Here is a 24,366-nt window from a genome sequence, read left to right as displayed (position 1 = left end):
GCCAATGCCATGGCAAGGAAGTAACTGCATGCAGCCAGTAATAAATGTATATATTATTATAATAATTATTCGTTCGGATCAAATATTGTCAAACCGTTTTATTATTATATCGATGGTGTAGGTATCGGCGCACGCACTCATACGTATAAACATACAATTTGACAACTAAGAGCCATGTGCATCCGTAAAATTTAAAATCTATAGCTAGTATTGTACTTATGAAAAAAAACGAATCCCTCCTAGCCGAATTTCGGCCATGGCGTATCTTAACAAACATCAGCCAGGTTCGCTGGAGATAGGTATTGTAGTGCACAAGTGTATGCGCAATACACAGGTGCACTCTGTTCCTTCACTCGAATAGTCCGGTGAGACAGCAATCCGACATGACCGGAGACATCAGGCGCATGACCAACAGCTTTACATGCTTTCCGTGGCACGGGTTTCTCACTGTGCTAACTTCCTGATTCCGAGCTGCGACTGAGTCATTTTTAAGATGGAAAATCCCAACCAAAACTATTTTTTGCCTAACCCAGGATGCAAAACCAGGACCTCAGCGAAGTTGTCGCACACATACCTATTAGAACTACGCCACCAAGATAGCTGTACGCATGACACCGTGTCAGTTCACATTTCACGTTCACCCAATTAAATTTTTCCTCAATTCTAAACTACTACAAACACGGACGCATTGGATTCGACGAATTTAGCACAGGCAAGTAGGCACCAAATGCATACTAAATATGGACATCAATTTTCTACCGTATTGCGAGTTGTAATATGTAAAGATTTTTCACATAAAATTTAAAGGAAAAGAAAACGCATGATCTTAACATGTATTTTATTATCACAGCAATAAAAAAGTATAAAAGGTGCTTTACAAAAACGGTCCCCAACCGAAGTACATCTGGCAGAGGTTGTGGATACTCGTCGCTTCCACTATGAGATGCTCTACTTGCCCTTCAGGCGACAGAGAGAGCGATAGTTGCTTGTTCTTTGTTCTTACCTGCGGAAAAATAAAATAGATTCCAAACCTGACTGCATGGCAAGCAATGGCCGTAGCTAAAATGCCTTTCCACAATCGCTAAAGATAACTTTATGTATGGGAATGACTTATCCTAGCGATAGACTTATCGTTGGCATATGTCATTCCTACACATTATTTTTTGTTTTGTATTAGCATTAACAGTAATAGAAAGCATCGTAGCTACATGTCCAGATGTATAAGCTAAGTTAAGGTTGCCACGGATTTATAAAGTTAAATATTGCGGCCGTCAATAAAACAAATGCCCATGGTCCCGACTATTTCGCTGCGGGAAGTCATCGCAACCCTAAACCGGGTAAATCATGCTGTCCAACTGCAGTCGACAATGCCGCTGTATTTGTCTTTTTAAACGAAATTAAATTTAATCATGAAAAATCATGAGACCTCCGCTTAAAAGCATACATACAAACTCAGTCACTTTGCATAAAGGCAATGTAGCCAGAAGTGTCGTTTGTGGTCGGTGAATGGTGACATCAGTCTCCTGCTGCGGTCGGTATAGTACATACATAAAAAATAAAACAAAACATAACAAAGTCTTTAACGTATCTTTGTTTGAATTGTTTTAATTATTGTTATTGTCAAGGTTCACATAACAATTGTTTGACATTTGTCTTCTTGATTTCTAAAGAAAACATTGGAGATTATGTGTATGTAACATATTATAATTTGAAAAGAAATTCCACGATGTGACAAATTATAATTATTCTTTTAACTTTGCTGCATCATTGTTATCGCGTGATTTTCAAAGTCAAAGATATTATAATTAGTAAATTTTGAATATTAAAAAAAAAACAATAAATAATACAATATAATAGTAATCAAGGCTAGAACATTTATATATAATAGCAGTTTCCAATTAAGGAACTGCACGAGAATACAACACAATGGAAATACGTTGCAATTACGATTATTGGAATTTCATGATACGGAAGTACATGGTTTAAATATTATAGGAACGGAAAAGCGCCCACATTCCATAAATAAAATCTAATAAATAAAACCAAACGAAAAAATATTAGTAATTGATTATTTAATACATATGAAAGAATCAATCTGCTACTTATTGCGGTTAATATATTTAAAACTTAAGGTCGAGTGGAGACAGTGTAGGTCTAATAAATGTTTCTGAGCCTATTTTATTTTCTCTTATATCTAGTTTCCAGTGCTTGCTTATTGCTATATTAATGCTTATTATTAAATCCTAGACATTTCTGTGATAATGCACCCGAAATTGCAGTTGGAATGTAGCCCAATTTCCCGAAATATAGAGACGCAGCATGACATCATGTCAAACGAATGGCTCCTCACATTGGTTGAACCGAACACAAGACTCGTTAGCTCAGTAGGTGAGAGCATCGATATAAACTAAAGCTTGAACATCGAAGGGCGGAGGTTCAAATCCTTCACGAGTCAAGGCCTTTTTGAGAAGCGCACACAGCTTTTTTGATTGTTGTATAAAGTTATCAGTGAATTGTCATATTTTTCTTGAGATATCATAGTTTAAGCCTTAATGTACTTCGCGAAAAAAATCTCATTTTTCTATTCTCTATCTAGGTGATTGTAACTTTGAATTTACGGATGAACAACACCTCAGTCCCCCCCGTGACCATGAAGGCTGCAAAGTCTTCGAAACGTCGGGAGAAAATAAAATATTAAAACCGCGATAAAATCCGAAAATTAGTTTAATTGCAAGGAATGGGGTTATTAGAACTCCTCGCCACTGCACGCTATACAACGACGCCACATACCATCCCGTTGAGGCGCTGTCGGATGTGCGCGAGGTGCAGCAGCGCCTGCTCGTTGGTGCGCTCGGGCGGCGGCGCGGCGGCGCGGTCGCGCGCGCGGCCCCACGCCACGAGCGGGTCGTACACGAACGGACCCACCACCGACATCAGCGCCGCCGTCTGCGACCGCGCACGCTATACAACGACGCCACATACCATCCCGTTGAGGCGCTGTCGGATGTGCGCGAGGTGCAGCAGCGCCTGCTCGTTGGTGCGCTCGGGCGGCGGCGCGGCGGCGCGGTCGCGCGGCCGCCACGAGCGGGTCGTACACGAACGGACCCACCACCGACATCAGCGCCGCCGTCTGCGACCGCGCACGCTATACAACGACGCCACATACCATCCCGTTGAGGCGCTGTCGGATGTGCGCGAGGTGCAGCAGCGCCTGCTCGTTGGTGCGCTCGGGCGGCGGCGCGGCGGCGCGGTCGCGCGCGCGGCCCCACGCCACGAGCGGGTCGTACACGAACGGACCCACCACCGACATCAGCGCCGCCGTCTGCGACCGCGCACGCTATACAACGACGCCACATACCATCCCGTTGAGGCGCTGTCGGATGTGCGCGAGGTGCAGCAGCGCCTGCTCGTTGGTGCGCTCGGGCGGCGGCGCGGCGGCGCGGTCGCGCACGCAACCCCACGCCACGAGCGGGTCGTACACGAACGGACCCACCACCGACATCAGCGCCGCCGTCTGCGACCGCGCACGCTATACAACGACGCCACATACCATCCCGTTGAGGCGCTGTCGGATGTGCGCGAGGTGCAGCAGCGCCTGCTCGTTGGTGCGCTCGGGCGGCGGCGCGGCGGCGCGGTCGCGCGCGCGGCCCCACGCCACGAGCGGGTCGTACACGAACGGACCCACCACCGACATCAGCGCCGCCGTCTGCGACCGCGCACGCTATACAACGACGCCACATACCATCCCGTTGAGGCGCTGTCGGATGTGCGCGAGGTGCAGCAGCGCCTGCTCGTTGGTGCGCTCGGGCGGCGGCGCGGCGGCGCGGTCGCGCGCGCGGCCCCACGCCACGAGCGGGTCGTACACGAACGGACCCACCACCGACATCAGCGCCGCCGTCTGCGACCGCGCACGCTATACAACGACGCCACATACCATCCCGTTGAGGCGCTGTCGGATGTGCGCGAGGTGCAGCAGCGCCTGCTCGTTGGTGCGCTCGGGCGGCGGCGCGGCGGCGCGGTCGCGCGCGCCCCACGCCACGAGCGGGTCGTACACGAACGGACCCACCACCGACATCAGCGCCGCCGTCTGCGACCGCGCACGCTATACAACGACGCCACATACCATCCCGTTGAGGCGCTGTCGGATGTGCGCGAGGTGCAGCAGCGCCTGCTCGTTGGTGCGCTCGGGCGGCGGCGCGGCGGCGCGGTCGCGCGCGCGGCCCCCACGCCACGAGCGGGTCGTACACGAACGGACCCACCACCGACATCAGCGCCGCCGTCTGCGACCGCGCACGCTATACAACGACGCCACATACCATCCCGTTGAGGCGCTGTCGGATGTGCGCGAGGTGCAGCAGCGCCTGCTCGTTGGTGCGCTCGGGCGGCGGCGCGGCGGCGCGGTCGCGCGCGCGGCCCCACGCCACGAGCGGGTCGTACACGAACGGACCCACCACCGACATCAGCGCCGCCGTCTGCGACCGCGCACGCTATACAACGACGCCACATACCATCCCGTTGAGGCGCTGTCGGATGTGCGCGAGGTGCAGCAGCGCCTGCTCGTTGGTGCGCTCGGGCGGCGGCGCGGCGGCGCGGTCGCGCGCGCGGCCCCACGCCACGAGCGGGTCGTACACGAACGGACCCACCACCGACATCAGCGCCGCCGTCTGCGACCGCGCACGCTATACAACGACGCCACATACCATCCCGTTGAGGCGCTGTCGGATGTGCGCGAGGTGCAGCAGCGCCTGCTCGGTGGTGCGCTCGGTGTAGCGGCGCGGCGGCGCGGTCGCGCGCGCGGCCCCACGAGCGGGTCGTACACGAACGGACCCACCACCGACATCAGCGCCGCCGTCTGCGACCGCGCACGCTATACAACGACGCCACATACCATCCCGTTGAGGCGCTGTCGGATGTGCGCGAGGTGCAGCAGCGCCTGCTCGTTGGTGCGCTCGGGCGGCGGCGCGGCGGCGCGGTCGCGCGCGCGGCCCCACGCCACGAGCGGGTCGTACACGAACGGACCCACCACCGACATCAGCGCCGCCGTCTGCGACCGCGCACGCTATACAACGACGCCACATACCATCCCGTTGAGGCGCTGTCGGATGTGCGCGAGGTGCAGCAGCGCCTGCTCGTTGGTGCGCTCGGGTGTGCGGCGCGGCGGCGCGGTCGCGCGCGCGGCCCCACGCCACGAGCGGGTCGTACACGAACGGACCCACCACCGACATCAGCGCCGCCGTCTGCGACCGCGCACGCTATACAACGACGCCACATACCATCCCGTTGAGGCGCTGTCGGATGTGCGCGAGGTGCAGCAGCGCCTGCTCGTTGGTGCGCTCGGGCGGCGGCGCGGCGCGCGCGCGCGCGCGGCCCCACGACGAGCGGGTCGTACACGAACGGACCCACCACCGACATCAGCGCCGCCGTCTGCGACCGCAGCACGCGCATCACCGCCTCGCAGCTTTTCCTGACACCATGCGACGCGTAAACATTTTTTTTTTCAAATAACCGCCGATTTCAAAAAACATTCATGATTGCTGTTTTCGAAGATTAAGATTGGGGCCGTTTATTGAAATCGGGAATAAACGTTCTTAATATTTATATATCTCGTGATGTTTTTACTATGCTAGGCGAGACCAGTAAGCCTACTTGATAATGAGACCTACCTGCCTATAAATAATTGCAACATCATTTTTAATTACAAAACATCACAAGGAGCAGCACACTACAATTTTTCAATTTAATAAACAGGTAATATCCGAAATGAAAGTTCCTATTCAATATTGGTAAAAATCCGTTGCTACTAAAAATATAAAAACTCGGCATACAAAAAATTGGAGTCAAATCTTCAATCAATCAATCAACACACAACAACTTTCCACACATTCGATCATCTCTACAATTACGTTAAAAGTTAAGACCTAACATACATTCTTACTGTTTGATAAAATTACAAAGACTAAGGATCGGCGTCACACAGCCAGCCGTTCGTATAGCTAAATGAAAAACATTATAAAACATACATGAAAAAGTGTGCTACGCCAACCCCACTTTGAAGTAGAGCAAAAGGAAAGAAAAAGACTAAAGATGTTACTAGGTCAAACAAAAATACTTTTAATTACCTGTACATCCCCTCGTGTTTGAGCGGCCCCATCGCCGCCTGCATATTATGCGTCAAACGGAACGGGACCCTTTCAGGCCATTCAAACGCCTCCCCTCTATTGAACAAACAATTGAAGTCCACATGCACGGTGTCCCCGTTCGTCGAGTCAAAAGATATGTTCTCACCGTGACGATCTCCTAAACCTATATAGAAATATATTATAGCGTTTATTTGATGATAATATAATACAAGATTATTAACGACTAGCTTTTGCCCGCGGCTCCGTCCGCGTTACAAAGTTTTTCGGGCTAAAGTATTCCGTTATAAAAGTCACGCTATATATTTTCCCGGGAGCCTATGTTCTTCCCAGGGTCTCAAACTGTCTCCATACCAAATTTCATCTTAATACGTTGGATAGTTTTTGAGTTTAACACGTTCAGGCAGTCGGATGCAGCGGGGACTTTGTTTTATAATATATTTTTTAGAACTTTTTAAGAGGAACAATCCCGTCATACATCATTGTTGCATAACTTTAACCGTTTACGCAGCGCACGCAACGGAAGCTCTCAAAACTAATAAATTTTCCCCGTTTTTGCAACATGTTTCATTACTGCTTCGCTCCTATTGGTCATAACTTGATGATATATAGCCTATAGCATTTCAAAAACAAAGTGCTATCCAACACAAAAATATTTTTTCAGTTCGATCTGATAGTTCCTGAGATTAGCCATTACTGCTCCGCTCCTATTGGTCATAGCGTGATGATATATAGCTTATAGCACTCCACGAACAAAGGGCTATCCCACACAAAAATATTTTTTCAGTTTGGACCGGTAGTTCCTGAGATTAGCCATTACTGCTCCGCTCCTATTGGTCATAGCGTGATGATATGTAGCCTGTAGCACTACACGAATAAAGAGCTATCCAACACAAAAGAAATTTTCAGTTCGAACCGGTAGTTCCTGAGATTAGCCATTACTGCTCCGCTCCTATTGGTCATAGCGTGATGATATATAGCCTATAGCACTCCACGAACAAAGGGCTATCCAACGCAAGAAGAATTTTTCAGTTTGGACCGGTAGTTCCTGAGATTAGTCATTACTGCTCCGCTCCTATTGGGTATAGCGTGATGATATATAACCTATAGCACTCCACGAACAAAGGGCTATCCAACGCAAAAAGAATTTTTAAATTTGGACCGGTAGTTCCTGAGATTAGCGCGTTCAAACAAACAAACAAACTCCTCAGCTTTATATAATAGTATAGATAGATATAATTAAAATTAAAAATAAAACTTACCCAAAATATATCCAACCATTGACATAACAGCTGCCGTTCTAATATACGCTGATCTGGCTTGATACCTAAATTAATTCAATGTTAAATTAATAGACAATTAAAAAGTGCGAAGCATAAAAGTTACTGCATGTCATACAGCTTACAATTTGGAAAATATTAAATGATACAATATATTGAAAATGAAATGTTTTTCTAGATGTACTAATTTTTAATTTATTGAAAACACGTTTTTTTCCGTAATAAAAATCTAGTTATATATTTTCCCAACGTAACAATTTCGTAGTGTTACAATTTCTCGCGTTCAGATAGACGCGGCGGAGTATCTTGAGTATTAGGTCTATTAAGAAAAGTCTTCGAAAAATAGTTTACATTCACCAAGTGGTACTAAATTACTCTTCTGTTTTTGATAGTTTTCGCTAGTATAAATCACATTACCATCCATAAGGATCGGAGAACACTCGTCGGAACCACTCCTGCAGCACGGGAGGGTGTCGAGGCAGGAGTTGATCCTCATATATCCGTCTCTTTTTCTCCACAGGATCTTTGCTTGCGCACATTAGCTCTTTCAGCTCTCGATTAGTCGTATGAATGCCTATCAGAGGAAGTTATATTTTAAAAGAATAGTTTTATGAATCCTTAAAGCTCTTTCGGGTCATAGAAATTAGGTACATCATTTACAATTCTTTCTATTCTCTGACATCCACATAATGTTACTTAAATAAATATAATAAGATCGAAACCGGTACAAAAATGTTGATGAAATTAATACGCTGATAGAACCAATCCTGAATCACCATACTTGAAGATATTTTGTCATCTATTTATTTACATTATATCTCAGAAAAATACATAAAGAAATCTCGGAATAAATTTATGTCCTGGCAAAGCAAAACAATACCTAATAATCTACAGAACTAATACAATTATTGTGTACCTTTCTGTTTATAAATGTGCATCAACGTGGGCCTCAGTCCCACGAGGTTGGGCACCCACTCGATGAGGCCGCACTCCTCGTTGAGCGGCAGCACGCTGTAGGTGCGGATGTAGAGTCTGCGCCGGCGCGTCTCGGGCGCGTCTTGGAGGAATCGGTTCACGACGCCGTTGAACTCCATCAGGCGGTAGTCTTTGCGTAGATCGTCGCGCGGTTTCAGCATTATTATATAGATCTTGCCATCAGATCCTTCGAACATAGTTTTTAAATTATGATATGAATATTTTGTACTATAAATTATTCGATATTTAATACCTTTGCAAATTGCCAAAAGAAATGACAATAGATGCATTACGATTTTAAAGTTAATGGCAATTTTTATATAATGTAATCGCATATGATTTACCTGTTAGCGTGACTTTTCTTGGTTTTTGCAGTGATGGTAATATGCTAATATGTTCTTTGATACCGGTGATGTATACCGGCGGTTGTGTAGGAATGTTGAAGTCAAAGCGCTCTTGTCTCGCTGCTTTAGACGGCAGCACGATCTTACAGAACTCTTGGAATGGCATCATGATGTGACTGAAGTCGTCACTTTCTAGAAGACGCGGCAGACTCCTGACTAACGAAGATACTGTGGTGGTCTGAAAATTCGATAATTTTCAATACTAGATCTGCTCGCTGGTCTAGCTACGTGAGCTCCAGGATGAGTGGACATTTATTAACAACCTCTTTCTATTAAAGCTGATAAAAAGCGGACCACATAGCACTTTACCTACTGAACAACATCCAAAACTGTGGACAAGAAAGCTTCGCAGGAAATTATACTGCGCTCATCATGTAAGTCTTATAATTCATAGAAATTAGCTTAATTGTCCTCTAAACAGAAAACCTACAAGTGCTTGTCTTCTCCTATTTGGCGGTAGAGCTACTAAACTATGCTAAGAGCGTCCCTAGCAGACTTATAGCATTTGAAAGACTTACTAAATCACGGACAAACATCTAACTAAGGAAACAAAGGGTGATGGATATTTATCTATTATACAAAATAATAATTTACGCCTGCAAACCGATAAAACTAAATGCCAAGTTTTTTACAATGGTATTCTTAGAATTACACCTCGATCAAGCAATTATGACGTACCCTTTTATGAACGATTTCCTTCATGAGAAGTTAATGAATTGTAAGCGCCTGCCACATTTAGCACCAACCTATTTGACGGTCGAAAATGAGATAGGCAAACGAAGTATTTCGTTGGGTAATTTCATAATTGATTAGCAGAGACATGTGAATCAAAAGTTTCGAAGGTCACCTGCGTTTGACGTCGCACCAATCAACAATATGTAACAGATTCTTTAGAATATTTCCTTTTAAAATTCAATGCGTCTTAAGGATATTTACGTCTGCGTAACAACTACGTTGTTATAGAGCCGTATATTTTTCCTTATATGATAAAAACAAACATCCAGTGTTTAGATTGTCTATAAATATTCTTAAATTTTCCGTAGTATCCTTCCCGTAAATCTGCTCATTCATATAGCGGACGTTTGTCAGCCATGTTTGTTGAACAGTCGATATTGATATCTACACCTTGCTATCGACACCGGGGTTTTTCCCTAATCAGAATAGACCGGCATTGGTGTTAGTGCTACCAGACAAATATGCATCTAATGGGCCGGTTTCACTGAAAATTATGCTAAAACTTTGCGTTTTGTAAATTATGAGATAATTGGAGGCAGAGTTTTATTTTATAAGCGACCGTATACGTAATTACGTATTATAAAAAGAACCATTTTCTAGTTCACCTATTTTTTGCTATAAATAAAAACTATCCAGGTCCAATAATACAGTTTCTTCAAGATTACATAAGTATCATCAAATATTTATAGCCGATCCTTACAATGATTTCCTTCAGCACATAGACATCATGCCGATTTAGGACTCACAGAAGCGTTCCCAGCGATGGGCTTGTTGCACAGCTCGATGAGCTTCTCCGCGAGCGTGGTGAAGTGGTGGATGAGCTTGCAGATGGCGGGCTGCTGCAGGCGCGGGTCGGCGAGCGCCTTGCTGCAGCGCTGGATGCGCTGCGGGTAGCTCGACTTCATCACCGACATCATCATCCACAGCGTGTGCTGCGGGTACGCCAGGATCAGCTTCACGATTATCGCCTTCAGTTGTTGGTATACCTGGACAAAATAATCCTGATGATAATAGATATATTTTTACAAATCAAGTTCTACGACTCCTATCGGCCAAAATAAGGCTAATCGGACAACTATATAGGGACCTGTCTTACAAATTGGCGTTAAGGCGGCCAGAGAGTTTGTATACGACAGCCCTATATCCTTCTTACAGCACTGCCAACAAATACAAATTATAAAGCAATATATTAACTGCACTATGCTTATCGCCTCCCTAATATATTAAATATTTTGTAATAAACCATCTTATGTTTAATAACAATACCTCTTTCACAGGGTGACAAATCCTCGATACAATCTGAGAGAACGCCGTTAAATAGAGATAGAGCGGCAGTCTCTCCGAGTATGTTTGTATGATTTCTGTCATCTTAGCCAACACTGTGTGCACGCTTGTATCAGATGATGTCACTTCTACGTCAAGCCTGCAATTAAGTTTAAAGGTTAACTATTTTTACCTTTCCTTAATAATGCCGACCAGTATGACAAAAATTAAACGGTACTAATGATCACAATTGTGAAGGTAGTGATAGGGTTGATGATGTCGAAGACAAAGATGATGGTAATACTAGAAATTAAAACAACAATGAACATAAGAGATTATGAGGAATATCGATAATAACAATTATTATCGATATTCCTCATAATCTCTTAATTACGGTATTCTCAACTATTATCAGTGAAAACTTTATCAGTGTATGTATGTCTAACTGCCATTAACATTAAAGTTTCACTGTACTGTTTGTTTTCCAAATAAAATAACGTAACGTGTACAGACTGACCATATGGACAGCATCCTGGGCATGCTCTGGTAGAGGTACTTGTGCCCGTACTGCAGCGCCTTGCCGTAGCTGTTGAGCGCGTGCAGGCGGCGCGACCACATGTCGTTGCTGGAGGCGGCCGCGTCGCCGCTGCTCACTTTCTCGTAGTACGCGCCGAGGCACACCTGGGACCAAACATTTTCTTACATATATCACGAGTGACAAAATTAACGAAAATAATGGTTAGTATTTGCAGGAAAGTTCTAATTAATAGTTTTTACTAGAGCATGGCTAATAATAATGTTATTGCAACCAAAACTTACATTTATCATTATTTAAGTACATAGCTGTAGGACAGATCATTTTTCAAACAAATGTTTACTTATTCCACATGGTCCCCTCAATTTTTATTTTTATAAAATTATCATATTAAAATTAAAAACCAATCAACCTAATAAGGCCTGTTTAAAATAGGCTCAATTATATTACATAATACAACCATAAATTTAACTCACCAAACTCTTCTCCCACTGGTTGAAAACTTCAACAGATTCTTTATAGTATCCTATATTAACATCGACATCCACATTTGTTGTCTCATCGTTGTATTTAGCGATCAATAGTTTCGCTTTCGCGCATATTTTTCTGTAATAGAAATACCAACTTAATTATCAGAGGCACGTAAAAATAAAAACATTTATATTGATAATAAAGCAAATCAAATAGTTTTTTTTTTACTTATTCATGTGTATAAAACAAAACAAATTATCTACAACATAAAAAAATGGTTATAGTTTTTTTTTTCACTCTCGGCATTAAAATTTCCATATTAATTATTTTCTTACCTCTGATCATTAGTAAGTCGTTCTACAGTAGGATAAGCGTCGTCTAGCCCTCGACGTAATGTCGTGAACGCTTGCTCATGTTGTCCACGCGCCCAATACATCTTGGCTTTCTCTATGAACAACTCCTCGGGATGATACTCTTCCGCGTTTAGTATGTACATGTAGGCCTGTAAAAAACCTTGCTCGAAGGACCAATTTTGGAAATACGCTGTTCAATGTAAACATATTGCCAACGTAATAATTAAGAACGGAAATAGATTGAATAAATTACTGTGAGGATCTTTTGGTATTCAAATATGTTAGGTAAAATATAAAAAGGATACCTGATGAAAAATACCCGCTTTACGAGCTTGCTTTGCACTTTGTAGCCATAAATCACCAATACATGTCTTCAATCCGTTAGCCGTTATCTCGTGAGTTGGTTTAAGTAATTCCTAAAAATATATATAAATATGGGAACACATAAAGTACAATAAGATCACAACAGCAAAATTACACAAGGAACAGACAATGTAATAAATATTTAATAATCCTGTTAACAACACAATTAAAATACTTCTTATTTGATCTATCTGTGAGCTTATGTCTTCTTACTCTCGAATATTTCCCTGTCTGTTCTATGATTTCATTATATCAATTTTGTAGTATATCTCTAGACCTAATCCTTAATGTCTTCACTCATAATAAGTTCTACCTAAACTCTTAGAAGACTTTTTAAAATATAATTATACTATGTTCTCATTCATAATGTTTCAGAACCTGGGTTTGATGCAATAGTATCCTTCGAAGCCTTAACAAAGGTTCAACGGTCCTCACATCTGACTGCACTACGGAGAGCCGCCGACGCCACTCGTCTAGCAACTGATTTATTATTTCTATCCCTTGTCCATCCTTTAAGCGTTTCAATCTGTAAACAGAATTAAATAACATAAAAAGTGCCTCGAAGGAAACGTGCGTTTTATTTCCGGTTGAGTTACTACTATGTATTTAAACAATTTTGTAGTTGTTTTATCCACCCAAAATAGCGCGTTGTTAAATCCAGTACTTTCACAATTACTTGTTACTTTTACTCAATCAAGCGATCAACAAATGAAATCTTAGTGGGCAATTATCTTAAAGTCCACAATTGCTTAATCGTCCTAAAAATCTAACAATTAGATATACTTATTCAGAGCTTCTTCCGCATGTTCCGCCTCTGCTATAATATGCAATCCTAGTACACTTTGATACCCGCTTCGTAAGGCACTTTCGCCCTTGCTCTCGCCGTCCATTTGCGCCAACAGTCTCGTAGTAGCGTCCTTACATGACGTCACGAACGAGTCGTGATCGTTCTTACGATACGATACTAAAATTCGTCCCATTAGTAAACCCCAGTTTTCTTTGCACGATGGCTGAAACAAGTTATTTCAGGACAATTCACAAGGCATCCTTAGAATATTATAGAAGTAGTTTCTAGTAATTTCATTACCTTCATGTACTAATTTTGATGGCGATTTTATTCCATGCGTTGCCGAAAAGAACAAGTACTTAATTAAAATAAGATAGAAATAAAAAAAAAACATATTAAATAATAAATATTCGTATACCTATTGCAGTCTACTGAATCATGTTTGCAAGTTGTAAGCTGTGAACTATTTATTACAGATATAAGTCAAAACGTAAATATATACGAAATTTTAAAATGTCCTATAATTTACCACAGGTTTTTTGACAAGCTCTTCTAGCTGCTCAAACCGTCCCAAACGCCACAAAGGCTCCGCCGACAACTCCATCATATCTTCATTGTCATGTTCGCTGAGCAAACGGTACGCTGTGAACGGTTGATCGAGGCCGAGGTAACAGTCTATCATGCCCTGGAATTAAAACACAGTTATTCTGGGTAGACAAAATATGATCAGTCGCAATCATTTTGTCGTTATGTCTAGGACCTTATTGATCACAATCATTATACAAGTTTATAAAGTAGTTAGTTATAGTAATAACGATTAAACAAATCCCATCATCCCATTACACATCCCATTCAAAAAATCTTTTGATTGGAAATCATTATTTTGGGGATAGTCTATGCATACAAACTCAATTAAGTTAGCAAAAAAGATTAAAAATAAAATGGAAGAGAAACTCAAAAAATCTTGAATGGAGATAATTATTTTGGGGATTTGTTTTTAGAAAAATACACATAAAAAATGTGTTACCTGTAAACTATGTTTATCCAGCTGCCCCTCCTGCGCGAGTCGTTCGTAGCACAGCGCCGCGTCCTGCAGCCGCCCCGTCACCACCTGCGCCAGGATCAACTCCTTCAGCGACGGCTCCGACCTCTTCATAGACAGAATACCTAAAAAATACATAATAGTACGGTAATTAGGTTTTAATTTATTTCAAAAGAAACTGTTAATGTTTTTCACATTTAAAATTAACTCGATTAAAAATACAAAATATTATTCTAATTCCTAATTCGATAAGATATAAATACAAAAGTAAAATTATAAAAGCAAATCGAAGAAAAGAAATCAATTATTTACGTAATAAAGCTGATAATCATAAAATGTTTTTTCGTACCTGCTACAGAGTCGGGCTCATCTAAAAGAGCATATATTTCAGCTAAGAACGGTAGTTGTTCCTGCATTCCATCCTTGTTTTCTTCCATATACAATTCCAAATATTGCAATGCGCGTTCCAGCTCCCCGCAAGCGAAATTCCCACGGGCTATCGTTAGCTTATCAAACTTGTCTAAGAACGACGCTATATTTCTTTGCAAAAACACATAATTAATTATTAGGAGAGAAGTGCAAACTAAAACAATAATGTTTCTAAAAATGCTGTTGCAAAAAATAGCCATAAATAGTTCGGAGGAAATCATTATTATTAGGTACGAAAATTTTGACTATAATTAGAATATTTTACAAACTTGTAGAATATACAGTAGCATAATAAAAAAAATTACTATTCACTTACTTGTAATTGTTGTTATCTAATGGGCGAGGTTTCGAATGGCACCATTCTAAAATCCATCTATTCAAGAAATCCAAGAGCGTATATACGGTTTTACTACATTTGCTCTAAAAAAAACATATTTTATATGAAATCACTACATTATAAAAAAATAACATAAAAATATTATATTATTAAATATATAAATATTATATTATTCTTTGTGAATTATCGCTTGCTTTAACGGTGAAGGAAAACATCGTGAGGAAACCTGCATACCTAAGAAGTTCTCTATAGGAATTTCGAGGGTGTGTGAAGTCTACCAATCCGCACTAGGCCAGCGTGGTGGACTAAGGCCTAATCCCTCTCAGTAGTAGAGGAGGCCCGTGCTCAGCAGTGGGCAAGTATATAATACAGGGCTGATATTATTATATTATTAAATACCTGATTGCCTTCTTCAGTTTGTACGGAATTGATCGTCGGTGTCATTCTAATGTGACGCAACATTTTGAACTTGGTTCTTTCTATTGACGAGGCTATTTCATTATCCATATTTTGCAATCCTAAAGAAAAATATTTTTTTTAAATTTTGATATGCAATGCAATTTAGCAATAAGCGATATCTTACAACACAGGTAAAGGAAAAAGTCTGAACACTGTTAATATGTACTTTAAATTCAAACAAAAAAATCGTTTGTACGAAAACCTCGGTGCGGTAATCCAACTGGCACTTAATAAAACAAGCATGTGTAGGTATACCTATGACTGCCATCATCTCGTCCTGCACGTACTGCACGTGGGCGCTGCACATGACGGCGTGCAGCAGCACGTAGGGCAGGAACAGGAACAGCGTCCGCGCGTCGCGCCGCATGCTCGGCTGCACCACGCGCAGCAGCGAGCGCACGCTCTCCGCCTCTATCAGCGGGATCAGCTGCCCCGCCCAACTGACAAACACATTTCAACGTTCAATAATTATGCTATTCAATAACATTTTAAGTTACACAGCACAAGTCCTAAAACTGACTGAAATTAAATTCGGTTAGTCAATAGTCGTCATGAGTTGGTAACGCAAAAAGAAATATAAAAACAAAATTCTGCGTCCAATTTTGGTAAAGTAAGCATAGTAAAGTCTTAGAACGACACAACAACATACATATTATGTATGAATTCATTATCACATGTTTATATTATTTTCAAGGAATGATCTTACTTGTGAGCCCATTCCAAAAACGTGGTGGCGTAACTCGATCCGAATAGAGGGTGTGCCTTTTTCGGTTGAGATGGATACGCGAGCGTATACCTGTAATATGAAAAACAAGAAAATAAATACGAGAGGAAAAATGCAATTCCTATGTTGAGGTGTATTACACCTTAACAAACCCCGTCAAACTTTTGTAACTCTTAATAATAAGACATAATTGGCAACAAATGCAAATTACTAAAAAATAACTAGATCTACACCTGGAACTAAGCAGCGGGAACATAATCTGATGCATGTGCTCTGGAAAACTGTCCCATACTTCTTTTTTCCTTCCATTAGGTGATATTTCATAGATCTTCAATATCTCTTGTATAGTCAAAGCATAACAGTCCATATTCTGTAATCAAAATATAATACATCTTATATGAAGGTCAACTTGTTTGGGAATCATAAGACTTTAAATAAATATCAATACCAACAACCATTTTAATAATTACCACACATATTAATTACAACATAGAGCTGTTGAACGAGAATCGGGAAGTCGAAACAAAACGTAACATAGTTGTAAATGATAGAGATGATGTTTTACATTCATAAAGCTAACTGAATATTTTTGGTTGTTAGTGGAGTGGGGTCCAATAGAAAATCGACTGACGAGAGGTGACTATTCAAAAACCGACACAATTATGCCGACCTGATGGAACCGCATATACACAGGCTGATCCCGGAACGCGACGCACTTACGTGGCCCACAGTAGCACCTTATGTACGGTGGTTGATATCCGGGCAAACATAAAATATACTAACAATTAATAGATATAATTTAATAGGTAAAAAAATATTTTTCATTTACCATAGTATCTTTTTCGTATTGAAACGCTCGCGTAAGCTCAATCAGTGCTGTTGTAGCGAAACAGTCTTCGTCTATAGAAAAAGCGAACACGGATTTGTTTGACTGGACGTACTGTCGCGGCAAATGGCCCGCTTCTATTGCGCCTAATTGGCCCAAACAGGCCCCACTTGCGGCGCTTACCAATGGATCATTATCTTTGCAACCTGAAAACAAGTGTAAACATCATCAATTGATTATAATAATTTGTGCATTCTGAGACGCCGAATATTGGACATTGTAAACATATTATGCATTCTATTTATAAATGTCTCACCGAGCAGAAGCGAATCTATAAGCTTCACAACTATGTTATCGATAGTCTTTCCTCCAAATATCCCTTTGTGTATATCAGTTCTGTTGTTTTTCAGTAACTTGTTGAGATGATTAAAGGCATACACTTTAATCGTAGGTATATCATGGTTAAGATGTTGCAAGTACCATTTAATCTTATCCAAAAATCCCTCCGGTTGTGTTCTTTTCACATGATTACTTATGACCAATTTTATTTTTGGCGATATTTTGGTATCTTCCAGAAAAAACAAATCGGAAATGTGAGAACTTAAAAGATTTTCATTGCTGATCACTAAATATTGGAATATCTTGTTAATTTCTTGCGGAGCGTAGTCAAATTGTTGAAGTAATGAGACGGCCAGGCTGGATAGTAAGGGTCCCAGGTGCATGCTATCTATGTGGTGTATGAACGCGCTCCATGCTTCCGCTAGTATCTTGGGGAACTCTTTGGCAAGCGGCAGCGCGGATCTCAGCGTCGCGAGTACTTTGTACCGCAGCGGCGTCAGATATTTCACCCCCATCAACTGTATTATATCAGGCAAGCTTTTCAACGCTTTTCTTTTCACTGATAAAGCAACTTTTGCGTTTACCAATTTGTGATCAAAATATGCTAGAACGCCCAAAAACTTTGGATTCAGAAAATCAGCTATCTGCGCCGTACTCATGTTACTACTGCCGTTAGGTGTGGAGACGTCTGGATCATGACACGCTAGGTACCTACACGCATTCAAAACTTTCTCAGGATTACAGCAATATTGCAGCAAGAATTCTGTTAATATTACTCTAAAATGCCGATTAATCAAATTCGATATGGACATCTTCGTCAGCTTCTCGATAATTGCATAACATTTCGTCGAGACTTCGTTGGTCTCATTCAAATAAACGTGTACGTAAATGTGAGGGAATCTTTCGATCAAGAAATCTGAAACTGAACACTGGACCAGTGATGCTATCTCTTCAATCATTGATGGTACCTCATTTATCGTCACCGCGAAAGGTATTAAGTACGGGAGGAAATGATGCACATCTTTCGAAATAAAATCTCTATATCCTACAAATCCAAACGCTCTTACAACTTTGAGGAGGGATATTGCGAACTCGTTGCCATTGTATAAACTACATTCCACAAAGAGTTTGCAGTAGTCCTTTTTGTATCTGTGGTACACTTGATTCGGAGTGAATCCGTGTCTCTCACAGACATCTCGTAGAAACACCACTGCTTTAGGTCCCAGGCAGCCAAAGGGATGCATAATGAAATAGACCAATAGTTTAGTTGTGGGTAATACTATTTTTTCATTGTCGCACATTCCAAACTGTTTGATCAAGTTTAATGTGTGGGTCTGTTGACTGACATCATTACTTTCCAGACTTGATTTTGTGCACCTCACTAATATTGTGATGCATACATTTACTGCTGTTTCTTTGTTAGAGGCCCAATCAGAGTCTTCTTCCTGTAAAAATCGGACCACTTAAAATTAAAAGGTTACAAGAACTAATAATACATACATACATACATACATAACATCACGCATTTATCCCCGAAGGGGTATGCAGAGGCGCAACTAGGGCACCCACTTTTCGCCAAGTATGTTCCGTCCCATGATGTGATAGGGGGCGAGCCTATCGCCATATCGGGCACAAATTTCAGACTCCGGGCTGATACTGAGCAGAAAAACCCAAAAATCACTTTGCCCGACCCGGGATTTGAACCCAGGACCTCATAGCGCTATTGTACCGGGCATGCAATACAACTACGCCACCGAGGCAGTCAATCTAATAATACAATAGAGTATTTTACAATGTTTGCAAAAAATATATAAATGCATACATAAAGTATTCGTCACCTTGAGCAATCAGAATAATTTAATTGTGAGTCATAAAAATTAGACAAGGTTTTTTATTCAATCTATAATATTTTTTTCTTATTTATTCTAAAAAAGCTCGAAACGGTAGTCGCTACTATCGTGATGTCACTATATAGGTAATATGTCGGTTACAATATTTTATATTAGCGTGTAGAGATTTTTCGAATAGTTATCTTATATTTATTAAGGCGATACCTCAAGGTCAATTTTCATACATTTTGTTTCACCTTTAATCTGGGTAACTAAACAAGTATTGGCAAGTAAAGAATTTAAATTCACGTCTAGTTAGTGATTAGTTCTCGCAGTTGAAAGAAAAACGTAAAAATAATTAATAATCATGGATATTTCGGCCTTTAAAATTTAATATAACGAAATTTTAAAGGCAGAAATGTATGAAAATGGACCTTGAGGTATCGCCTTAATAGACTTAGAAATGATTACTTTTATAAATATTGTGCTATGAAAGACGATTCTGTGAAAGCAGAGAGCACAAATCAGTATCACAAATATTTTTGATATTTCACAAATTACACATAAAAACTGTTTTCTAATATCGAGTGACGTCATGAATCAAAGCAGCATGTGGCTAGCGATTTCACGCGTAAATTTAAAATATAAATGGATTTTTATGGTCCTATCAATGTCATAAAATTAAAATAAAATTTCTAGTAGCTTTTTCATGTTAGTGAAAGTTGGAAATAAGACACAATTTAAAAAATGGTAAAATATACCGTTGCTTATCCACAAATAAGCATAAGTTCCATGTAGTGAACAAATAATGTTTTGATTTGCTGTTCTACTCACAATATGGTGTTAGACAATTTGTTAAAGTGTATGTTTTACATACAATTTGTTAATCGAGGACTATTTACTTATAGCGGCCATATTATTTATATTGTTGAAATATGCTCAATTTATAAAAAAATCCGTGATTTTCTTTTTTCATTAAAATCATTAAAACGAGTTGTCACATGACATTATACCTGTGTGACATCATCGCACATATACAAACATTCGTGACAATGGTGACATTTAACCTGCATCCAAAGATCTACACTTAAAAACAAAACAAATGGTTTGAATTTATATCTGTTACTTTTTCCGCAAAAATGAAGGAGCCAGCATATAAATGTTGTGCGATGACGTCACTAGCAATTGCGGCCAGTATCGCTATGTTTTTGTGTGCGCGAGTGTTACCGATTAGAAATTCTAAATTTTATGACGAAAATAAAATATTTACAATACATTTTAAACAAAAAAATGTATTTGATAAATATTTTTGCCCATAATTCTCTCTCCTGGAGCAGTTTTATATTTTTTGGTTACATCAGTCAAACACCCTATTTAATTTATTTTGGAAAATTGTTTCCATATTGAAAACTATACATATTAGCAAAATATTATGATGCAAAAAAAGAAGCTAGAAAATAAAATAAATAATGTACTTACACTTGCATCCACATAGGGTGTTAGGGCTCTTAAAATATGTTCAATATTCTCTTCTTGAATAATTTCATTAGAAACACCAAATTTAAACACATAGAAATGGAGGCAAAGTCTGTTCAAAACATCCCAATATCCACTATCATTGATATTTGTTAAGTGTTTGTGATTTAAAAACTTCACAAATAGAGTTCTAAGGCCAACAATTATTGATTGTTTATTGGGTGACAGTATCATTTTTTCTGTATACACCTCGTAATTCTTCTTTTGCATTTCAGTGTAAAACTGTTCAGCATTTAATTTCTTCCATTCTAAATTATGGCATTTGGGGCATATTACTGACATAACTATGTCATTACTTTTGAATATTTTCTGCCCAAATTTTAATCTAGCTGGTTGAAGTGATATCATGTAGGAACTCAGGCACATACAACCAATAGCTGGCACAACTTCCATTACTTCTTTTTGTATGTTAGCAAACTTAGATACAAAGGCTTGAATTAAAATACCACCTAAAAGTTTACTTGCAGAATAAGTTTTTGAAGCTACAAGTAAGGGGCATAAATGTATTACCTGTAAAAAATTACATAAATACAAGTTACATCCATTTAAATTGTCTTGATAATACTAAAACTGTAATACAAAGTATACTTACTGTCTCAAAATTGGCTGTTTTGTTACTTATCAAGGAATCTAACAAGTAAGCAATAAATTTGTTATATAAGTTGTCAAATTTTACTTTCAATACAATTTTTGTAGCTAATAAGTATTGTAAAATCAATGATTTAACATTATCATTGTACCCAAGCTCATTTTCCATGAAGTGAGGTTTGTTTTGAAAACACATAAATTGTAACACTTTAGTACACACACTTCTATGCATGTTATCATCAATAACTATGATACAAAACAGCAAATCCAGAACTGACTGAAGACAATTGGTGTCATTAAGTACCAGATCTTTATTGACTTGTATTAATTTGAATAATGAATTCAACATCAAAGTTGTAATCTGTTGATCTATAATAGTTAACGGACTTGAGTTTTCTGTTACATCTAATATCTTTGCTTTTATGTAGACACATTGTAATATATTTAGAGCAGACAAAGCCCTTTTGATATGGTGATTAATCAAAAATAGATTAATATTACTGTCTTCAACACATTTCAGTGATTTTATTACACATAATGTTTGTTGGTAGCACCAGTTATTCTCAAAAGTGTGTTGTTCATTTTGAATACAAGACAGTATGTTTTCACAATAATATTCTGTAACTGCTTCAATCTCACTTGAAGTCATGTTTTCAAGACCCAGTATATCTTCTGTGAATTGCAATGTTTTACTTAACCTTAGACACTGTTTCCTTAATTCTGCAGTATATAATTTGCAACTCCTTGAACTTAAAATAATTGTGCAAATATTAAGTAAAACTTGCTCATGTTCCTTAACAAGTTTATCCTGTATATTTACTATAAAATTAGATAAAAGTTTACAAAATTTCATCAAATAATTTGTATCAACCTCCCTTTTTTCATGAAACACATTCATAGATTGCACCATTGTTTCTAATAACAGCACAAGTTCTTGATATATGCAGGGGAAACTGTTTTTAAACTTGTCAATTCCATATTGATCAAAGTTCACAATTATGATTGAAAAAAAATTTAAAGATACCAATTTGAGATCAGCATCACAGTGTTGAAGAATGTACAATGCTAAATGGAAAAGTTTTTCATGCTCTTTTGCTTTCTGGTGAATTTTCAAAGCATCTATTGCTATTGTTTCTGATAAAAGTTGAAGTGTTAAATCAATCATAACCTTACAGGTCTTTAGATCTTGGATTTTTACGTAAATCGGTTCTAAGTTTAGCTGTACATTTGGTATAACCACATTTTCTGGAGTAAAGTTCTCTAATGTTGCATATTCATGATTATTACTAACACTTTCTTTATAATATTCTACTAGTTTATGCAGTACTGATATATATTCTGAATGGAGTTTGTCATAAAAAGATGCATTATTAACACATAAAATATTAAGTATTTTCAATTGTGCATCTTTACTTGCCTCATGAATTCTGTAATATTAAAAATGCATTAAAAGAAATAAATTTTGATACTACATAACTAGTGACAAATTTACTGTAATAATATTGGTATTTTGTAAAGTGATCTTACCTATCTAGTTTTTCGACTGACCATACATAGAGCAGTCGTCCCAACAACCATGTGTTAAAGGCACTGTAGTATGAATCTGGATATTTTGATGATCCCACTCTAGGGACAAGAACTTCAGAGAAGTCACTGCAAAAGGTTTTAGTGATTCAATCTTTACAAACAATAAATTATTATAAATGTTAAAGTTTGTGAAGAGGTTTTGCAAAGCAGCTTTTTTTGAATACTAAAATTGTTTAAAGCTTAAATGTTTTAATTTAAATATCTTACCCAGATAACTTTAATATAGATGTTAATAATCGCTCAAGACCGTCAACGGCGTGATCCAAGTTATTAAACAGCACCATGGTAGGGGCATTAAACATTTGCCACACAGTAAATGGGCCGTCTTGGTTTTCATTTTCCATTATGATTGAGAGTTAGAGTTTGAAACAAAATCTCTAAAGTCGGCGGTCTTTATATGAAGATTTAATCCTTCAAAACAAAGATTCAATCATTTATTTACAACTTTTTATCAATAAACAGCTATATATTAATTAAACCTAACAGTTGACACTGACATTGACAATATTGAGCTTCCCGCCATTTAAAATTTTCATTCAAATTACCTTTTTTTTATATTCGTCCTTAGAGTACATGCTATAGTCATTCGACCATACTGCCCAGTCTTACGCATTCAAATACTTTTGTACAAAATAAAAGCCTAGCTTATACATCTGGAATTGCAATTGAATTCAGGTCTGAAAAATGCTTTACGCTAGTGCGAGTACAAATAAAAAATATAACATTGATGAGATTGATTTAGTAAAAAGTAAACACCCAACTTGGAAGGAGAAGGGCGAAACATAGAACCTTGGGCTTGGTGTTACAGAGATGATTTATGCATTATTTTATAGAAATAATAGAACCATTTCTAAATTAGAAAAAAAAATCTGTCTCTACTAATAATCGCTATAGAATATAGCATAAAAAAACACTTCTGTGAATATCTTTGTGTTTACCCGATAGCACAAGATGTTCACAGCACCTAATTATTGTCCATTGGATTGCCGTGTTGACTAATGAGCAGCTGGCTTAGATAATAACCAGAATTGAAATTATCGTATGGGATCGATGAGGACCGATATAAAGGTACTTATCGCAAGATGAAACTATATGATTATACCTATATTATGAACGCCCTTCCGTACACAGCCACAAGCATCAATATTGACACCATCTATTATAATTCTCTTTACACTTGGACACCATACTAAAATCAGTTTGAATAGATAACAGTTCAATTAAGTTGAACAGAGTAAATGTTCGGAACGCTAAATCTAGTACGTACGTAGTACATATATATTGATGCAAGGAGGGGAGGCTTTTCAGTTATAGGTAGTTTATACAGATTGGGATCGTTTATTGAAATCGACGATTTTGGCAAGATA

General features: G+C 39.5%; 2 protein-coding genes across 2 annotated transcripts; both read right to left on the bottom strand.

Moving 5' to 3' along the window:
- Positions 1-821: 821 nt before the first annotated feature.
- On the bottom strand, positions 822-3,068 carry LOC119189079 (serine/threonine-protein kinase ATR-like). Its single transcript, XM_037437839.1, has 2 exons — positions 2,791-3,068; positions 822-1,003 (listed from the first exon to the last, which is right to left on the bottom strand). Exons 1-2 carry the CDS (start codon positions 2,932-2,934, stop codon positions 875-877), a joined length of 273 nt encoding a protein of 90 aa, XP_037293736.1. The 5' UTR covers positions 2,935-3,068; the 3' UTR covers positions 822-874.
- A 2,154-nt stretch (positions 3,069-5,222) lies between these two features.
- Positions 5,223-23,512, bottom strand: LOC119189078 (serine/threonine-protein kinase ATR-like). The gene is given in 29 exon segments (XM_037437838.1): positions 5,223-5,376; positions 5,378-5,464; positions 6,120-6,303; positions 7,400-7,464; positions 7,835-7,991; positions 8,334-8,579; positions 8,737-8,974; positions 10,278-10,517; positions 10,798-10,954; positions 11,312-11,475; positions 11,806-11,935; positions 12,136-12,302; positions 12,459-12,569; positions 12,895-13,042; positions 13,300-13,526; positions 13,833-13,988; positions 14,331-14,470; positions 14,695-14,885; positions 15,091-15,194; positions 15,511-15,629; positions 15,826-16,010; positions 16,277-16,366; positions 16,528-16,664; positions 17,124-17,326; positions 17,437-18,904; positions 20,768-21,334; positions 21,417-22,839; positions 22,940-23,065; positions 23,207-23,512. Coding segments are annotated over 29 exon segments (7,491 nt in total). The 5' UTR covers positions 23,344-23,512; the 3' UTR covers positions 5,223-5,252.
- Between the last annotated feature and the right edge of the window lie 854 nt (positions 23,513-24,366).

Source organism: Manduca sexta, chromosome 12 (genome assembly GCF_014839805.1).
Source record: "Manduca sexta isolate Smith_Timp_Sample1 chromosome 12, JHU_Msex_v1.0, whole genome shotgun sequence".
NCBI lineage: Eukaryota > Metazoa > Arthropoda > Insecta > Lepidoptera > Sphingidae > Manduca > Manduca sexta.
Note: the sequence above shows the minus strand (reverse complement) of the source record. Positions and strands in the feature narration are given on the sequence as shown.

What these genes read in the sequence shown, in the direction of transcription:
- LOC119189079 (XM_037437839.1), bottom strand. Translation starts at nt 2,934, where the DNA reads ATGTCGGTGGTGGGTCCGTTCGTGTACGACCCGCTCGTGGCGTGGGGC. An exon ending in GACAGCGCCTCAACGGGATG is followed by an intron (nt 1,004 to 2,790) that starts GTATGTGGCGTC and finishes ATTTTTCCGCAG; the next exon opens with GTAAGAACAAAGAACAAGCA.